At 36.2% G+C, this 17,038-nt stretch overlaps 1 protein-coding gene across 9 annotated transcripts in view; it reads right to left on the reverse strand.

The window, feature by feature from the left end:
• The window catches only part of tbc1d1 (TBC1 (tre-2/USP6, BUB2, cdc16) domain family, member 1), a 67,237-nt gene that overhangs the window by 40,344 nt on the left and 9,855 nt on the right, over nucleotides 1-17,038 (reverse strand). For 5 of the 9 annotated variants that reach the window (XM_079614735.1, XM_079614738.1, XM_079614737.1 and 2 more), the window contains 2 exons: nucleotides 7,420-7,716; nucleotides 6,853-7,047 (listed from right to left, as the gene is read on the reverse strand). In XM_079614735.1, the coding sequence (XP_079470861.1) occupies nucleotides 6,853-7,047; nucleotides 7,420-7,716 (492 nt within the window). Of the gene's footprint in view, nucleotides 1-6,852; nucleotides 7,048-7,419; nucleotides 7,717-14,903; nucleotides 15,153-17,038 lie in introns of those variants that run through there. The other 4 variants (XM_079614736.1, XM_079614743.1, XM_079614742.1 and 1 more) reach the window with 3 other exon arrangements.

Consider the following 17,038-nt stretch of genomic DNA (forward strand, 5'->3'; position numbering starts at 1 on the left):
ATTAATGTGCATGCGTAGATAAAAATGATGGAGAGAGTGAAAATCTCCTTTCAAAGAGTAAATATATGCATGTGCGCTCAATAAAGCCATTAATGATAGCTCTTCCTGGGATGCTGACCAAATGATGTCAGAGCTGAGGCTGTTTTACAGTGTAAACAACATGCTTGAAATTCAAATCAGTGTGTGTGTGTGTTACCAGATGACCATGCACATATTTGCTCTGTGAGACAAGACCTCTGCAACAACTATATTATTTGACCCGCCTCCAGTTTTCCTCTGTAGTATAAAAGATGAGATCATAACTTCATAGTTTTAGATACAGCAAGCATTTATTCATCCAGGATATTCATTGAAGAGCTGGATGAGAGAGAGAACTTTAAAAATAAAATGTTGTTGCTTATTTTCTCGGTTCACCCTTTTAACTTTATTTTGCTATAATGAATGGCTGGCTACACATTAAAAAAACAATAATACTTTAGGTACTGTTCTAATTAAAAAACTATTTACTGAATCAAAATTCATTGCCATATGAACATCAAGTCAGACAACTGATTTAGAACTTTGTAACAAGAGAAACTGGGTCCTTTATAATAATACATCCAATTCAGACTTCAAACTCACAACTCAGCTAAAATCTAATTTATTTTGCAGCACAGCCACTGAATAAAGTACAGGAAACACTGCTTTGATTTATGGGCAAATGCTATCCTGTTACCATAGATAGGATCACTGACTTCACAACTTTAGAGAGCATTAAAAACATAAGTGCACACTGGGACCATTGCTTCCCCTGTGGATGATAACTCAATTTTTTTTTTCAAAAAAAAAAACTAAATTATACGATAGCAAACACATCACCACACATTAGATGTGACTTCCTTATCAAGAAAAGAACAAACAAATAAAACTGGAACATATAGACCACAATGCAATTTCATAACACTGGTTCTGCTGCTGCAGGCAATTCCGTATTTTTAATTTTTTATTGCTAACTTTGACGCTCCTCATTGTTGCCATGTAATTTCCTGCTGAGGAGCTGACAGCTTCCTGTCAGTCAGAGAAACAGGAAGTGCTGATCGGATCTTGCAGTGTGCATCTTTTAACAATATATTACTCAGCACAATCCCCATTTTAACGCTGTGTGCCTTTGAAACAATCGACAACAATATAAAAGTGTGCAACCCCTGTGAATCGCCATATAAATACAAACCTGTTCATGTGCACTAATCAAACAAATCATGAATTAATTTGTCTAACTAGCTAAATAGAAACATCATGAAATGGGTTCCATTTCGGGACCTATTTTGTTTTCTATTTATATAAATGATTTGGGCAAGGACATTCAAGCTAAAAAAAAAAAAAACGTTTATGCCAGCGATACCATTTACACGCTTGCTCTATACATAACACTGGCGGTGCAAGAGCTTCAGACAGCATTTTAGTCATTGAGTGCTCTGGTGAGCTTAAAATTGGTTTTATATTCACAGAGAAAAAGTTCACACAAAAAAAAAATCACATTTATAAGTACTTGATAATCTTAGCATTTTTACATCTGAAAACTATTGAAAAGGAACCATTTTACAAGTACTTGGGCATTTGGATAGACGATACACTTTTTGCTAATTGTCTATATTGCTAATCTAATCAGGAAACTCAAAGTGATGATTGGCTTTTATTTTAAAAATAAATGTAATTTTTTTAATACCAAAAAGAAACTTGTAGAAGCTACATTTCTAACTGTGATGGACTATGGTGAGATATTATACATCCATGCACAGCCTGCTCCATCTCAACAAGCCTTTATTCAGTGTACCATGCTTCTTTATGCTTCATTACAAATGCAAAATCCCGTACTCATTGCATTCTATATAAGATGGTGGGTTGGACATCACTAACCATCACACATAGAAAACAGCACTGGTACATGTTTATCTATAAAGCAATGCTAGGTAAACTTCCAGCTTATCTCTGTACCCTTCTTTGTCTTAGTTCTGGCAGTTACCAGCTACGCTCTTCCAAGTGTTTGCTTTTTAATGTACCTTGAGTTGACACAAATGGGGAAAACTATATTTTCCTACCACGCACCCTGGGCTTGGCATGGAATCATTTACAAAACTATCTAAAACTAGACAAATTTGTCTATTGGAGAATTTAAAGGCATCATAAAAAGAATTGAGGGATAATGGAGGCTTGTGATTGTTTTCGTTGACAGGATACATGTTCTAATATTGCTGTTCTATTGTGTACTTGTATTTAAAAATGTTGTCTTACGGTCTGGCTGATACCTTGGCCAGGTCTCTCTTGTAAAATAGATTTTAATCTCAATGAGACTTCCTGGTAAAATAAAGGTAAATGAAAGTACCATACAATTGTATTTAATTGTGGTAAAAATCAAGTTTTTAATGCGGTTCATGTCTATGTAGTGTTTTTTAATATGCTTTAAGACAAACCATGTGCAAACTCATAAGTCAACACCATTGCTGAGTATTTTCTCACCAAAACTGCAGTGAACCAAAGACCGTCTCAGAAACGCTGTTTGAAATCACTGTTTTTTCTTACGTCACAAACTACCTTGAACCAATCATGTCAATGTGCAGGCAGGCATTAGCATATCATTAACTATTCTGCAAAGCAGGGGAGTCTCAAAAGAAGCCAGCTATATCTGTATATTTTTCTGCTGGTATGAAGTATAGCGGGTGAATTATGTACTGTATATGATGTAAACTTTGTTTTGAAGTTTGAGTTCCAGAGGAAGTTTCAAAATTGGTAAGTATGTGCTTTTTCTCTTTTGCTTCGTAGTTAAATGATAATGGGTTAAACGATCAGATTAAAGCCGGTGCAAACTTCTACTTTAAACACTAGAGTTCAATAGTTTGGGGTCAGTATGATTTTTCTTACTTTTATGCATTAAAGATGCATCAAATTGTTCAAAAGTGACAGAAAAGACATTTATAATATTACAAAACATTTATATTTCACAGGAATACATTATATTTTAATATATATATATATAAACAGTTATTTTAATTTTGTATAATATTTAACAATATTATTGTTTTTATTTTTGAACAAATAAATGCAGCCTTTGTGGAGCTTACAGACTAAATTTCGAACAGTAGTTTATGGGTTAAAAAAATAGAGTTCTTTTTGTGAAAGGTTTTTTTTTTCTTTTTTTGAAAAGTGTACTATATTTAATTAAAACGTATGCCAAATTGGCTTGATATTTTGTGATGTAATGCAATGACAACCATACATTTTTAAGAGTGATTATGTGTCCAAATACTTTCAGGCCACTGCAGGAGTACAGATGTGTGTGAATCGAAGCATGATTTTAGCAGAGAGTTGTTTAATGAGAATCTATATGTGCTTCAGGCTACAACATGTGCTTCAGGCTACAACACTGACATACCATCTCACATTCCACGTGGGGGAGAGGAACATGGAATTCAAACTAGAGACAGAGACAGACAGAGAGGGAAAATGAAAGTGACAGAGGAATTGCCTCTTAGTGTGACTCAAAAATGACCATGAAAGAGCCACATACAGATACACACCTGCACAAATGTCCATGCATGCACATACATGCATGCACAAAGGCGTAAGGCATGCTGACCTCTCACACACTTACAAGCGTCACAATTACCACATTACCATGTTTAAAACACCACAGAAAACACACTTCAAAATGTTTCATTGTGTGCCCTCATTGTGGAAATAATGTGGTGCTTATGTGTTATACATGTTCGTGTAACATTTTAATTAAATTTTTGGGGAAATCATCATATAATCTTGGATTGCAAGTTTCTCATAAACAAAGACAGCATTTCAACTAAAATCCGTTTTGTGGATTATGTTAGGAAAGCAGATTTATGTGAAAAGGTCAATGTGAAATGGATCTAGATGTGATTCACATAAGAACAAACTAAAGGGCCTGGGCTAAACAAAGGCGTAAGAGCTGTTGTTCTCTGTGACCCTGTGAATGCTTAGAAACAGTGAAGGACTGTGTATTAGTGGTCGACCGATATTGGTTTTTGATGGCCGATGCGAATATCTTAGAGAACAAGGTGGCCGATATAAAGCTGATAGTGTATATATTATTTGAATTAACATTTAATACATTAGAAATAAATATGAAAAAATATGAATGGCATCAACTTCTTGATTCTGTAATCGTATTACAGTATTTTTCACAAATAGAGAAATTGGAAAAAATATGAATAAAAAGGAAGCAAGCACTGTAACTAACAGGGTACTCAGTAATCTGGTACGTTTGTGTGCACTGGAAATCATATTTTTTAAGATATAGACATTTATTTTGTGCAGACAGTGTTGCAAATTGCAGTTTGTTCCCCCTAGCGGCATTTAGTCCCCCCCTAAAGTAGTTGCACTTTGTACGTTTGACTGAATTGTTTGCATGTCTTTATTTTTTTTTTGTATAGCTTCTTATACTTATACATTTATAATGGATATTCATTTGATTGTAAATATACATACACAGAACCAGAGTAGCGAGGCAAGGTGAGTGACGTTATCAAAAACGCTGCTTTCCATTTGCAGAATCACAGCACAGAACTTGCGTACTGCCGTCCTCGTGAGTTTGTACTACTAAGTCCAAACTACCAAGGACGCAAGTCCAAACTTTGCATACCGGTACTTGGTATTGAGAAAAGCCCTTGTTTTGGGTTGGTGCATAGATTGTCTCTTCTTCTGCTGCTCTTTTTCCTGTTGTGGCAAGCAAATATGAAGGTAAATGAGTAGCAAAACTCGAGAGCACGTAGATGTGAATTTGAAAACTTGTACAATAAATATTTGTACTTGTATGCTCAAATTTACACTCACAGCTCAGATGTGAAAACCTGTAAAATAAAAATCTGAAGTTGAATGTTGAAATTTGTACTCGCAGAGAATAGTCACAAACCTGTATTCTGAATTTGAAGCTGCAGACAAGTAGTCACAGATGTGTAAAATGCCATTCACAAAAATACAATGACTGACACAAACGTGTAATATATATTTGCACTTTTTCTTACATTCATATTCCCAGTACAACCTCAAATAGGCACTTGCAACTCCTCAAATCTGTCACTACAAGTTCAAATTTCGCGCCTTGACTTTTGCTACTCTTTTCGCGATATATGAGGTGCAAAACTGACTTGTGCACTTGCAACTCAGCGGCGCGAGAGAAGGGGCGCGGGCGGGAGCGGGGGTGTTTAAAGGAGCCGTTCTATTGGCTGGCGCCTAGCCAATGAAATGGGTCTTTTATTGTACGTGATGATGTCACGAAACCCGCCTCCTCGTGGACTATCTGAAACGCTAACATGGCTTAATGCAGTAGACTGATTTTAAATAAATAAACTCAGTAAACACTAAAGTAATTAAGCATAGCCTACAATAAAGCAGACGAGCCCAGAATATGACATAAGAAAGCAAATTTGTGTTCAGTGTAAATAAACCTGCTGCCTGTTTTATTAATAATAACGAATTGTGTGTTTTTTATTTTTACAAAGCATTTTTATACAGTCATTAAGCCTCATTAAGCGTTTTCTTGGTTTTCTCTGGGAGGAAAATGCGTAATGTACAATTAAACGCGTGTCGTTGATTATTAGTATGGTGTTTACTGCTAATTTGGGTGGGTTTCTCCCATCATCCCCAATGTCACTTCTCTGTGTTTTACTAATATAATTTATTTATATTAATATCAGTCTAAAGGCATTATTTTTTTATTTTTTTTTGCTAAATGAGGGATATCTATCCACCTTATTGTTTAAGAAAAAAAAATACAGAAATCAATATCAAGTTCTTGTCACATTTCTTTTCATTTTTTTTATACACATTTTCACATTTTGTATAACTTGAAACACAACAATAATTTAAATAAAAAGAAACAAACAAACATTTAAAAATAATAATAATAAAGGGGATCACAAACATAGGCTATGTTAAATTCATTTAGCAGAGATACAGATCTCTGGGCTTTTTGATTTTTTAAAAACTTTACAGACTCAAACTGCATTTTAAAGGCTGCTTATTTTAAAATACTCCATTTAGTTTGATGAATATACAATTTTCATAATAACAAAAACAAATCGATAACATATATTGTTCCCACTCAAATGAGGGAAACATAACCCAAACAAATTTAGATGGAGGAGAAGAAATATTAACAAAAAGAGATATAATCGATTGGTTTCTGCATTAATCATTAATTAAATCAAGTTTATCTAAAAACAATCATCACGTACAATAGTAGACCCATTTCATTGGCTAGGCGCCAGCCAATAGAACGGCTCCTTTAAACACCCCCGCTCCCGCCCGCGCCCCTTCTCTCGCGCCGCTGAGTTGCAAGTGCACAAGTCAGTTTTGCACCTCATATATCGCGAAAAGAGTAGCAAAAGTCAAGGCGCGAAATTTGAACTTGTAGTGACAGATTTGAGGAGTTGCAAGTGCCTATTTGAGGTTGTACTGGGAATATGAATGTAAGAAAAAGTGCAAATATATATTACACGTTTGTGTCAGTCATTGTATTTTTGTGAATGGCATTTTACACATCTGTGACTACTTGTCTGCAGCTTCAAATTCAGAATACAGGTTTGTGACTATTCTCTGCGAGTACAAATTTCAACATTCAACTTCAGATTTTTATTTTACAGGTTTTCACATCTGAGCTGTGAGTGTAAATTTGAGCATACAAGTACAAATATTTATTGTACAAGTTCTCAAATTCACATCTACGTGCTCTCGAGTTTTGCTACTCATTTACCTTCATAAGCAAACATCCACACAGTCCTACCTCTGGTTCTGATGTTTATATTTGCATGTGTGAAGGAGTGTGTGTGTGTGTGTGGCACTCACTGTGAACAGCATGGTTCTGTTCTCCTGTAGGCTGGTGGGTTGGACCCCGGTGGCTCCATCTGCTGCTCGTCGCTGGAGCTCCGGTGATAGGCCATTCTCATCCAATCCTTGCAGAAATGGAAAACTCTGATCTCTTTTGAAAAATACAGGTCGTTTTCCACCTCCATCTGCTCCCTCGTTTGTTCCATTGGCCACCTAGCAGTGAAACACAATTATCTGTTAAGAACAATATAATGACTAGAAAAGTAAGTCCATAAAATGCGGGGAGCAATGTTTTATTTAATTATTGCACATTTTGATTGCGTTGTGAGTGAAACATTATAAGATTCTAACATATGGAAAGCCATAATATTAACAAAACAAAAGAAAAAAAAGGAAATTATGAGCTTATGCTAAACCACATTCACATAACAAAAGGATTTTCTACAGCATTAAAAAGCTTTACTGATGTAGATTAAACAGTAATAGTAGATTAAACAGAAAGTTTAATCTACTATTATAATTATAATCACAATATAGTATTGTGTTCAGAATTTAGAAAAAAAAACAATGAATAATGCGTGTAACCTGATTGAGCGAGAACGCCCGTCTGATGCCTGCTGCAAGTGAGCCTGTGACACTCACACGTCCAAACTTCTCAATACACTCATCTATCAGTGCGGGTGGTGCTTTCTTGTGGGCCACCACCACTCGCCCACAGAACAACACCTCAAACTTCTTAGCAAAGGCTGTTGCTTGATCGACAGTCATTGCTGTGGAGCAGGAGGCATCTGGCTGATCGTAGCTGGGTAGAGGTGAGGTAGTGTCTTCTTGTCGGGCAGAACTTTTGCCGGCCTGCCTGAGAGTGCTGATGATCTCTGGAACCTGGAGGACAGACGTGAAAGAGAAAAAGAATGAGGTCAAGTAAACAGTGTAAATTAGTCACCAATATGCATCACAAAAGTGTGTCAGTTACCAGTGCAACTGTATGCTCTATTCTAGAGGTCGACCGATTCATCGGTTTTGCCGATTAATCGGCACCGATAGTTGACTGGTGGAACTATCGTTATCGGCAAAAATATATACCGATAGTTTTTCCTGGTTGCGTCCATTGCTGGAGCGGCTGAGAAGCGCACGCTGTCATTCATTACACAGTGTAAGAGCTGAGAAGGGTCTGCTGGCATCATGCAGTACAAGAGCGGCCTCTAGAGGTGTAATAAAAACTCGTGCCTCGTGTTGTTTATCTCGACACGTGATTCTGCGTGCTGCACTGAGAGCACATGCTGCGTGGAGAGCGCTGACATCAGATGCGCGTTTAAAGCACCGACAGCTCAAATGTATGTATACAGTACATTTTGTCATATCATTATAAAGTGATTAATTTGTTGACTAAATGCTGCATTAGTAGAGAAAGAACAGCACAACTGTATGTTTGTTTGCCTTCGACGCTGACAGGACCTAACATTAGTAGTACCTCAAGCGGTTAAAACACTGACAAACATAAACGTAAGTCCGACCCGAATGTTTAATGTCACAATTGTTACCTCTATTTGCATTAGTTCATATCCAGCTGGTCACTTGTATGCATTAAATATGCAGAGAAGTTGCATATTTAAAGCTAGAGACGTAAGCAAACTGATATGTTCATACAGCCGACAGAAACATAAACGAATCAGAAAAGCATTCGATTTCGGTTATAATTTTTTTTTCCATCTTCACTTTAATACAAATTTTGTTACTTTTTTATTAATTAAGTTGGCTTGAAAAGAACAGTTAAATAGTTACATTTTGAATGTAACTGGTTTTATTTGTTATTTAGAGTATTACTTTTTGTTTCAGTTTGAATGAATGTCTTTTATTGACTGAAATATTTATTCACATTTATATATTTATTTCATTTAGCATGTTTTCATGGTTCAATACAGTTTTTTATTTTTTTAAATAAAGTTCAGCACTGTTTTACTTGGAGTGTTATGTTTGTTTTTATCCCGTATCAATTTTAAAAACTATCGGTTCATTAATCGGTTATCGGCAATATGGCCCAACCTAGCTATCGTTATCGGTAAAATCCTCTATCGGTCGACCTCTACTCTATTCCATTTCTCAGTCAGCCATACTCTAAAAAAAAAAGGCTGGCATTGGCATCAATGGTTCCATGAATCATCCATTGAATCTTTCCATTGCACATCATTACAATCGTGGCGGGAATATGATTTCATTAGCTTTCAGTTACATTACCATAATAAAATTGAGTCTAAATGTCACTCCAGAAGCAGAGGGTTCAGAACTACTGTACCTCAATATCTGTGATAACGTGACAGACACTTAAGCACACCTGCCCGAAACCACGTCTTGCAAAACATTACTTTTTAGTTAAAAAAAAAAAAAAAAACATGCTGAGACACATGACAGATAGGCCTAGACTCACACTTCATTTCCAAACACTATAATCAGCTAGGACTATTATAAAGATAATACTTTGTTATATTACAAGAACTGTGCTGTCTCTTAGAAGTCTTACATGGTGTATTTTTGCATTGTGAATTACTATAGTTTTCTCTGTTACGAATATGAGATTATCTAGAGAATAATTAAAATGCTCATCTGATGGGTCAAAGAATACGGTGGTCAAAAAATATTAACAATGTACAATAATTAACTACATTATGATATGGCTTGGGTCCATGATCCATCAGTTGTTTTTTTTCTGCTTTATCAGATTGAAAATTATAGAATATAATACATCTTCACCACAAAAATACACACAATTTTATGTAGGCTATCATTCCAGAGACCTGTCCATAAGACAAATGGTGGGACAAGTTGTTTAAGCATGCATAAAAGTAGCAAAGCTACAAATTTAAATTCCTTTTCGGAAAGGCTATTCCACATTAACAAAGCAATACCACTCTATAACTATTTCCTGTGACACTAAAAGTGTGAAACTGATGGATTTACTTCTAACCCAGATAATTCTCGACAGTGCATTTTCCAAAACTCCTTTTTTAATAGGGTGAAAAAACAGAGGGATCTATTCTTCAATTGCAAAGGCTGAGCATTCTGTTACTCTCAGCAAGCACAGGTTGAGTTAATGTAAGTCAGGTGTACTTACGCATGTTAATTTGATAACATGTTTACACTGTATTTATCCCATCACGCCCATGTACTTAAATTGATCAAGAATCATGGTATTAAAAACATGCTATTTCAGATCTAATTCACTGAATGACTACAGCAATAATGGTCACCTCTCTGTAAAGGGCAAGAGAGTGTGTCTGCTGCCTCAGACAGCTGCAGAATTTAGATTACAGTTTATTTTTCTGCTAATCAAATCTTAATTCACTGGTATGCAGAACTAAGTTAAAGTCTATTTCAGCAACATCCATAGAAAAAACAAAAAGTCAAACAGGCTGGCCCAGGAGAAAACAGCAAACATTGGGAAAATACCTCAGGCTATAGTACAAGCTCAATTTGGAGTTGTTTCATAAGCACTGAATGGGACAGGCATGTGACCAGAAATTCGATGTAGTTCAAGTTCCAACACAATCTAGTGATTCTTGTATTGTCTATGAAACTATAACTATGAAAATATAATATTGCCACTACTTTGGATAGTCTTTCATGGGCAATAAACATTATTAAGGGGTCAAAAACAGTGTACTATGTAGTAGGCCTCTGGAAGGCTGACTGTGTGTGCAGTGGAACCAAAACTTGGACAGAGGACACGTCCCAGATAAAGATGCTGGAACCGATTTTGTTGATTTTTTCACATGCTCTCTGTTAAGAGCAACAAAAAACAAAACAAAACCTTTGGGGAATGGCCCACACTTTTCTTGCATATTAGAAAACAATCAGGGGTGCGTTTCCCAAAAGCATCGACAGCCATCTATGGTCGCAAGTTCTGTCGTTATCAACGTTGTTCAACGAGTCAGTGTTTCCCGAAACCATAGTTTAAACAAATATTCGCAAACAGCATCGCAAAGTTGCGTGATGGGAACGACATCTCTCGACCTGTGATTGGAAGCATACCTTGCTGACATTCAGTACAATTTAGCCTATATCTTTCATTTTGAATAATATAACATTTAATTTACGTCTTTTAGTTTGTCAAGAGATCTAAAGCGCCTTTTTTGGCAAGAGAACTAAAGCGTCGAGTGTGCATGTGCATATATGCTCTAGTAAGCCTGTGTAAGAAAAAGACTATAATTGAATCTGGAAAAATGAATTAGTCCTCAGATGCCATGTCTGTAATGTTAGCACAAAATCTGGCATTAATTCGGTCTCAAACGGATTAATAAAAAATAAGTTATTACTCTTATACCTGCATGACATCAACCAACGAGGTTAAGCAAACAAATTTGCAACAATACGGTTTCGGGAAACAGTCGTGACTAGCTAGTTGATTTCTTCAACGATGAATTGTACAATGGTGGTTAAGCAGTGAGTTGTATTGTCATTGTATGGGAAACGCAACCAACCCATATTTGGCCTGTGAATTATTTTGCATGCTCGGGTTTGTGGACATGTCCCTAACAGTGCCTTTAAAAACACAGGAATGACAAAGCATTACAGAGATATCAAAGCAAGATGCATGGGATCAGCAAAATTACACATTTTCAAAGCTGACTAGCCTAATCTATGGGTTGTCTGAACAACTAGCCTAGTCGACTCATCAAAGCAATAAGAACGCCTGAAGACAACATCTAAAGCTAGTTGGGTCATTCCATGTCAAATCAACCAAATTTCAGAAACTTCCCTGACTACATTTTTGATTTTAATTTGATACCTATTATTTTCACCGTTGGCAATGGCATATAATGAAACAAAGATTGCTAAAGTCAACAGATTTTACTAATAGACCTACAAATCTCTGTGTAAAAATTAAATAATGATGCTGCCATTTTTCTAAAGTCATTTTACACCCCTCTTATTTAGCTCCAAATCTCAGGTGAAAATAGTGGAGTACTCCTGATTACTACAGAAAAAATATTAACAAAATCAAACATTTGAGCCTTGGACCTGGTTGAGTTGACACGGAATGACCCAGTTGCAGTTTCAAGCAAAACATTTGTTACATTTTGAATCACAAAACAATAGTTATTCTGTTCAAAATTAAGACACATTGGATACTTTCTGTTTCTATAATGTTACAACAAATGACCTTGGGTGAAATTGGTTAAAAGTGAAATTAGCTCTGAGAAACAGTTGTTTGCAGATGCAACTTAGTTTGATATTTTAATTATGGCTTAAAGTGTGCAAATATGTTTTGTGGCCACAGTGTGTGTATATTATATATACACATGTACAGGGAAAGAAGGTGACTAGTCAATTAGAAAAGAGAGCGTAGTTAACTAGTGTAGTTTTAACTGGTATTGTGGTTATATGTGCTGGTATGAACGTATTAAACTCTCAGCTATCTGATGTAGATGTGGAGATGTTGCCCAGTCATGCGATCAGCTAAAAACTCTTCAAAAGGCCTCTATGTGTGCAGTCCAGTACAAACCCTTTGGCTAATCAAAGCAATCGCACAGCTGAATGTTTCTAAATGAGTGCTTTTCATTAGAGCACTGGTCAGAAACCAATCCAGTGCATTTGGTACCTTGAGAGTAGATGTCAAAGCATTTTCTTTTTTTATATGCCTGGGTCTGATTCTAATGTGTGAGTCAAAGTGTGTGCATGTTTATGTAAAGACGGTTAGGCCTGATCATCAGAATTTCAGGATACGAGAACAGGATACTGTGATGGATACTGACTCATCTCTTCATCAGATAAAGGTCTTAAAAGTCCTACTGTGAATCCAAAAGTACAATCAACCATTGTCTATCAGATCCAAAATAGAAGATCTTTTTACCAATTTAACTTACTTTTACATATTTCATATTGAAATAAAACATTCAATATCAGATAAAATCATGATTTTATCCCATCAATTCACGATAATAATTAGATGAAAAGTGGGCATTTAATTTCTTTTTTCTGGGGGAGATAGTTCACCCAGAAATAAAAATTCTGACATTTCCTCACACACAAGTCGTTGATGAAAGAATTGTCATTAAGTAGGTAAAAAATTACCCAGTTTTACTTCATGTTGACTTCAAACGCTATCCAGATCCAGTGTGAAACTAGAGCAGGCCTACAGTTTAGCACCCATTGAGTAAATCGGAACTTGGATTCGTAAGCTTTTAATTTTAACCAGTCCAAATAACCCGAATAGCCTTTATGTGTATAATTGCATTTCATAAAGCTACAATAATGCCTCATCTAATTTTTAAGGTCTGCTTTTACCTTGCTTAAAGTGTTAGTTCACCCCAAAATTGGTTTAACCGATATAGTGCAGCGTTATAAAGGAATAATTTGATTGGCTACCACAGTGTGAGAATAATTTTATTGGCCATCTTTTATGAGAAGAGGATGACAAATGAAAGGGGATCAATTTGACCTACAACTTTTAATTCTCACAGATCAGTCTGGCTGCAATGCTGGATTCATGGTGAAAATGACAGAACTCTAGTTAATGATGTTCTGCAATGGAAAAAGCAGAAGATCATTAATGGTCTAATGTTATTTAATGGACCTGAAAAAGGCTAGACCTTCAATCTGCTTCAAAATAGACACTTCTTTTTGTTAATAATCTCATAAGTCAAGGTTGCAAGCGTTTGTGCCAAGGATGATGAACTTGTATAGTCACGTATCAACAAGACTTGTCTTGCATAACAGCCTGTTGCAAACAGGAATATCAGAAATTAATTGTCTGCTAGCTATAATGAGCTTTAAAGGGCACCTATTATGGAATTTTGAAATTTACCTTTCATGTAGTGTGTAACATAGATCTAATTGAACAAAAACATCCTGCAAAGTTTGAAATATGAAAGTGCACCGTATATAAAGTTATTGTCTTTCAAAAGTAAGAGTCGACTCTGAGTCATTTTTATGAATCGTTAGAAGACCGAAGCTTTTTCTCTGACTAGATGACGTCAACTTGTCAAGTTATTTGAATATGATACGCCCACTTATTGCACTCCAAGGCCAGGGAAAATATCATGGCGACGAGACGCTGTGTTCTGAAGTGCGACTCAAAAGCCAACTTTTTTCATCTGCCCAAGGAGGAGCATTTGAAGACTAAGTGGCTACAATTCACTATACCACAGAAGAGTAGTCCGAGCCTTGTGCTTTGCTCGCGCCATTTTGAAGACGATTGCTTTATCAACTTAAATGCAATCAAACTTGGATTCGCGAGTCGGCTGATATTGAAGGAAGGTTCAGTTCCAAGTGTATTTGCATCAGCTGCCTCCTCCGTATCACAACCTGTAAGTGTTATTAATAATTGTTGCTTTTATGTTTTATGTAGCATGATTAATAATTATTTTGTTTGTTGTGTAAGCACCGTTTTAGCTTCTAGGTCTTCAATGACAATTGTATTGAGATATGTGAAGTGTTTGTCGTTGTTTTCGGAGTTGTCTTAAAGAATAGAATAATACCTCGTAGTAACGTAATAAAAAGCATCATTGTACTCCGTGTTAAACAATAAGTATTATCTCTGTAAACACTGCTGGGTCATCTGACCAATCGCAGATTAGCGTCGCGCAAAGGAGGGGTTTGGAAAAACGAGTCGTTGAACGAATCATTTGGGAGTCGGTGAGCAAATCAGGTAAAAATAAATGCATATTATACGAAAACAAAAGTGTTTTTTGACATTGCATGCACGTAAAACTGTTGTTGGGGACTCCCTAAACAACATTAGGAACATTTTAAATGTCATAATAGGTGCCCTTTAACTATAATGTCTGTTTAAAAGGCAAAAATAAGACATCTAACTAACCACACAACACAGTTCAGAACTTCAGATGCTTCAAGGGTCAAAGTTTTGCTCTCAGCCTAATGGTTGAAGAAGACACCAATGGGAACCTGGCTGTCAAGCATATGACCAGCAAACAGCAAAGCTTAAAATACTCTTAATAACAAATAAAATGATACGGATATTTAGGCAACTTTACATTGGAAATGTTGTGATCATAAATGACAACAATGGGCAAAATGACCTTGACACACTCTCGTTCACTCGTATAACTCACCTGACTCAGCCATCTACGCAGAGAAGGCATGTCCAAACCTGATCGTCACCTTCCTGTGTTCTCCCTCATCTCTCAATCTCAGCTATATCTCTTTTCCTCACTTTCCTGCGTCCTCACCTTCACTTTTCTGTACCTTCAAATCCTAAGCGCGAGTCCCTCAAAGCTTTCTCTGTTCTCTTCTGTTACTCCCTCTCTTACTGCTCCTCTGTTTTGGGACCTAGGGCTGACTCTGACTCCGCCTCCCATGCTGATTCAGAACAATGTGGTTCAGTCAGAGCGCCGCACCATGACATCTTACTAGGAATATCACCTTCAGAAACACAGCAAAGTTGCAATCTCTCATACTCTCCTCCTCCCTTCTCTTCTCTCTCTGGGGTGGCTTTATCTCGGGTAACAGTGTTTGATTGTGTGGAGGTTTGCTTACAGCATAAAGATACAAGCCTGCCAAAGACTGGAAATACTGGCATGCGTCCCATGGGTGAATCTCACGAAAACATTTCTAGGTCATATAAACTAAATAAAATGGGGGATTTTTTTTATTCATTTTTTTTTTTTTTTTTTACAAATGACAATTAGGATTAGTTTTTGCATTGTGACATTATACTAAGATATTTTCAAGACAGTTAAGCACATTTTCTCTCAGAAACTACTGTAATGCATGCATCTGGATACTTGAGTTTTTTTTGTAATTCCCATTATTCTTAATGATTCAATTCTCACTAAACATGTCTAGAGAAATTCAATCAAAACATAATTTCTCTAGACATGTTCATGGCGTGAAATGCATTTTTTCAAAGTTAGCCACCTTTCATATGTTTGGCGCAGTATGACTTGTGCTATATGCATCCCTCTCTGTCGTGAACAACCAGCCATGGTTTTCTGTGCCCAAGAATACTTAAGACAGACAAACACATGGTCTGTTCTTACTTAGTAACACACACACACTCACTCACTCATAGAGGAAGTCAGGACTCAGGAGGGCTGGAACAGTGAGTAATCCAAAAATAAAGAGAAGTCAGTACCCTTTCAGCTTGGCATGAACACAGAAGAGCAGAAAACACCCTAACAAACAGCTCCTGTCCCGCGATGGCAGAGTGAAAGTGGCGAGCAGCTTTGGTGAAGCTCAGTTCCTTATCAGCACAGAAAGCACAGAGATCTGGAGTCGGACTCACACAACAACTTAAACCAGTCAACTAACAGTCAACCTTTTTAACTGAATATACCTAGACAGACAGGTTGATGAAAAACTTGGGTGAGTCACAAACTTAAACGTCTTAACTATTGGCATAATCATGAAAAAAATAGCTTGTTGTCAGCACTTTGATGACACACCAAACCCATTAACATCTAAACAAGTGAGGGGGAGAGAGATAGACAGAACACGAGGGAGTCTGGGAAATGCCACACAGCTCCAACTCGGAGAAAAAACAGCTTTGACTTTGTCCAGACACACACACACCTATACACACACAATGCTGGAAAACTTTGGGAAAAGAGGGACAAACAAATGTCAAAGATAGTTTACTTTGACATTATTTAAATCTGTGACATTTTACAAATATTTACATGAATATCTGTCATATTTACTTTGTTATAGACTTTTAAAACAAAGGATTTTTTAGCATTGCCCATTACTCCACAGCACACCCACTCACAAGACCACAATCTCAAAGTTCAGGTTTTTGAGGTCATCAAGTCACAGGAAAAGAAGGGAAATACTAGACAATGATGTAATATAATCGCCACAACCACCACTCAACTAAAACAGCATAATTAGTCATATGATGAGATAAACTGCAAGGAGCAGTCTATATCCAGATAGTTCTGCTAAATGCTACAGGTCTAGGCCTATTTATTTATAGAAAAGTTTTAAACATCATTACTGTATAGGCTAATTACATGCATTTTTATGGCATACAAATATATATTTTTTGTTAAAAAGTGAATAATAACTGACATTTAGGCTATCAAAATAATAAACAATTTAAATACAATAATGACAGACTAATCGTTTTAATAATTTAACAGTTCAAAAGTTTTATTATTTTATGTGAATAATTTAGCCTAATAAAATGTTACAATAAAATTAAATACTAGAATAATTTGAATAGTGTCATTAACATTAAAACTATACT

This window comes from Phoxinus phoxinus, assembly GCF_949152265.1.
Source record: "Phoxinus phoxinus genome assembly, chromosome: 6".
NCBI classification, from domain to species: Eukaryota; Metazoa; Chordata; class Actinopteri; order Cypriniformes; family Leuciscidae; genus Phoxinus; species Phoxinus phoxinus.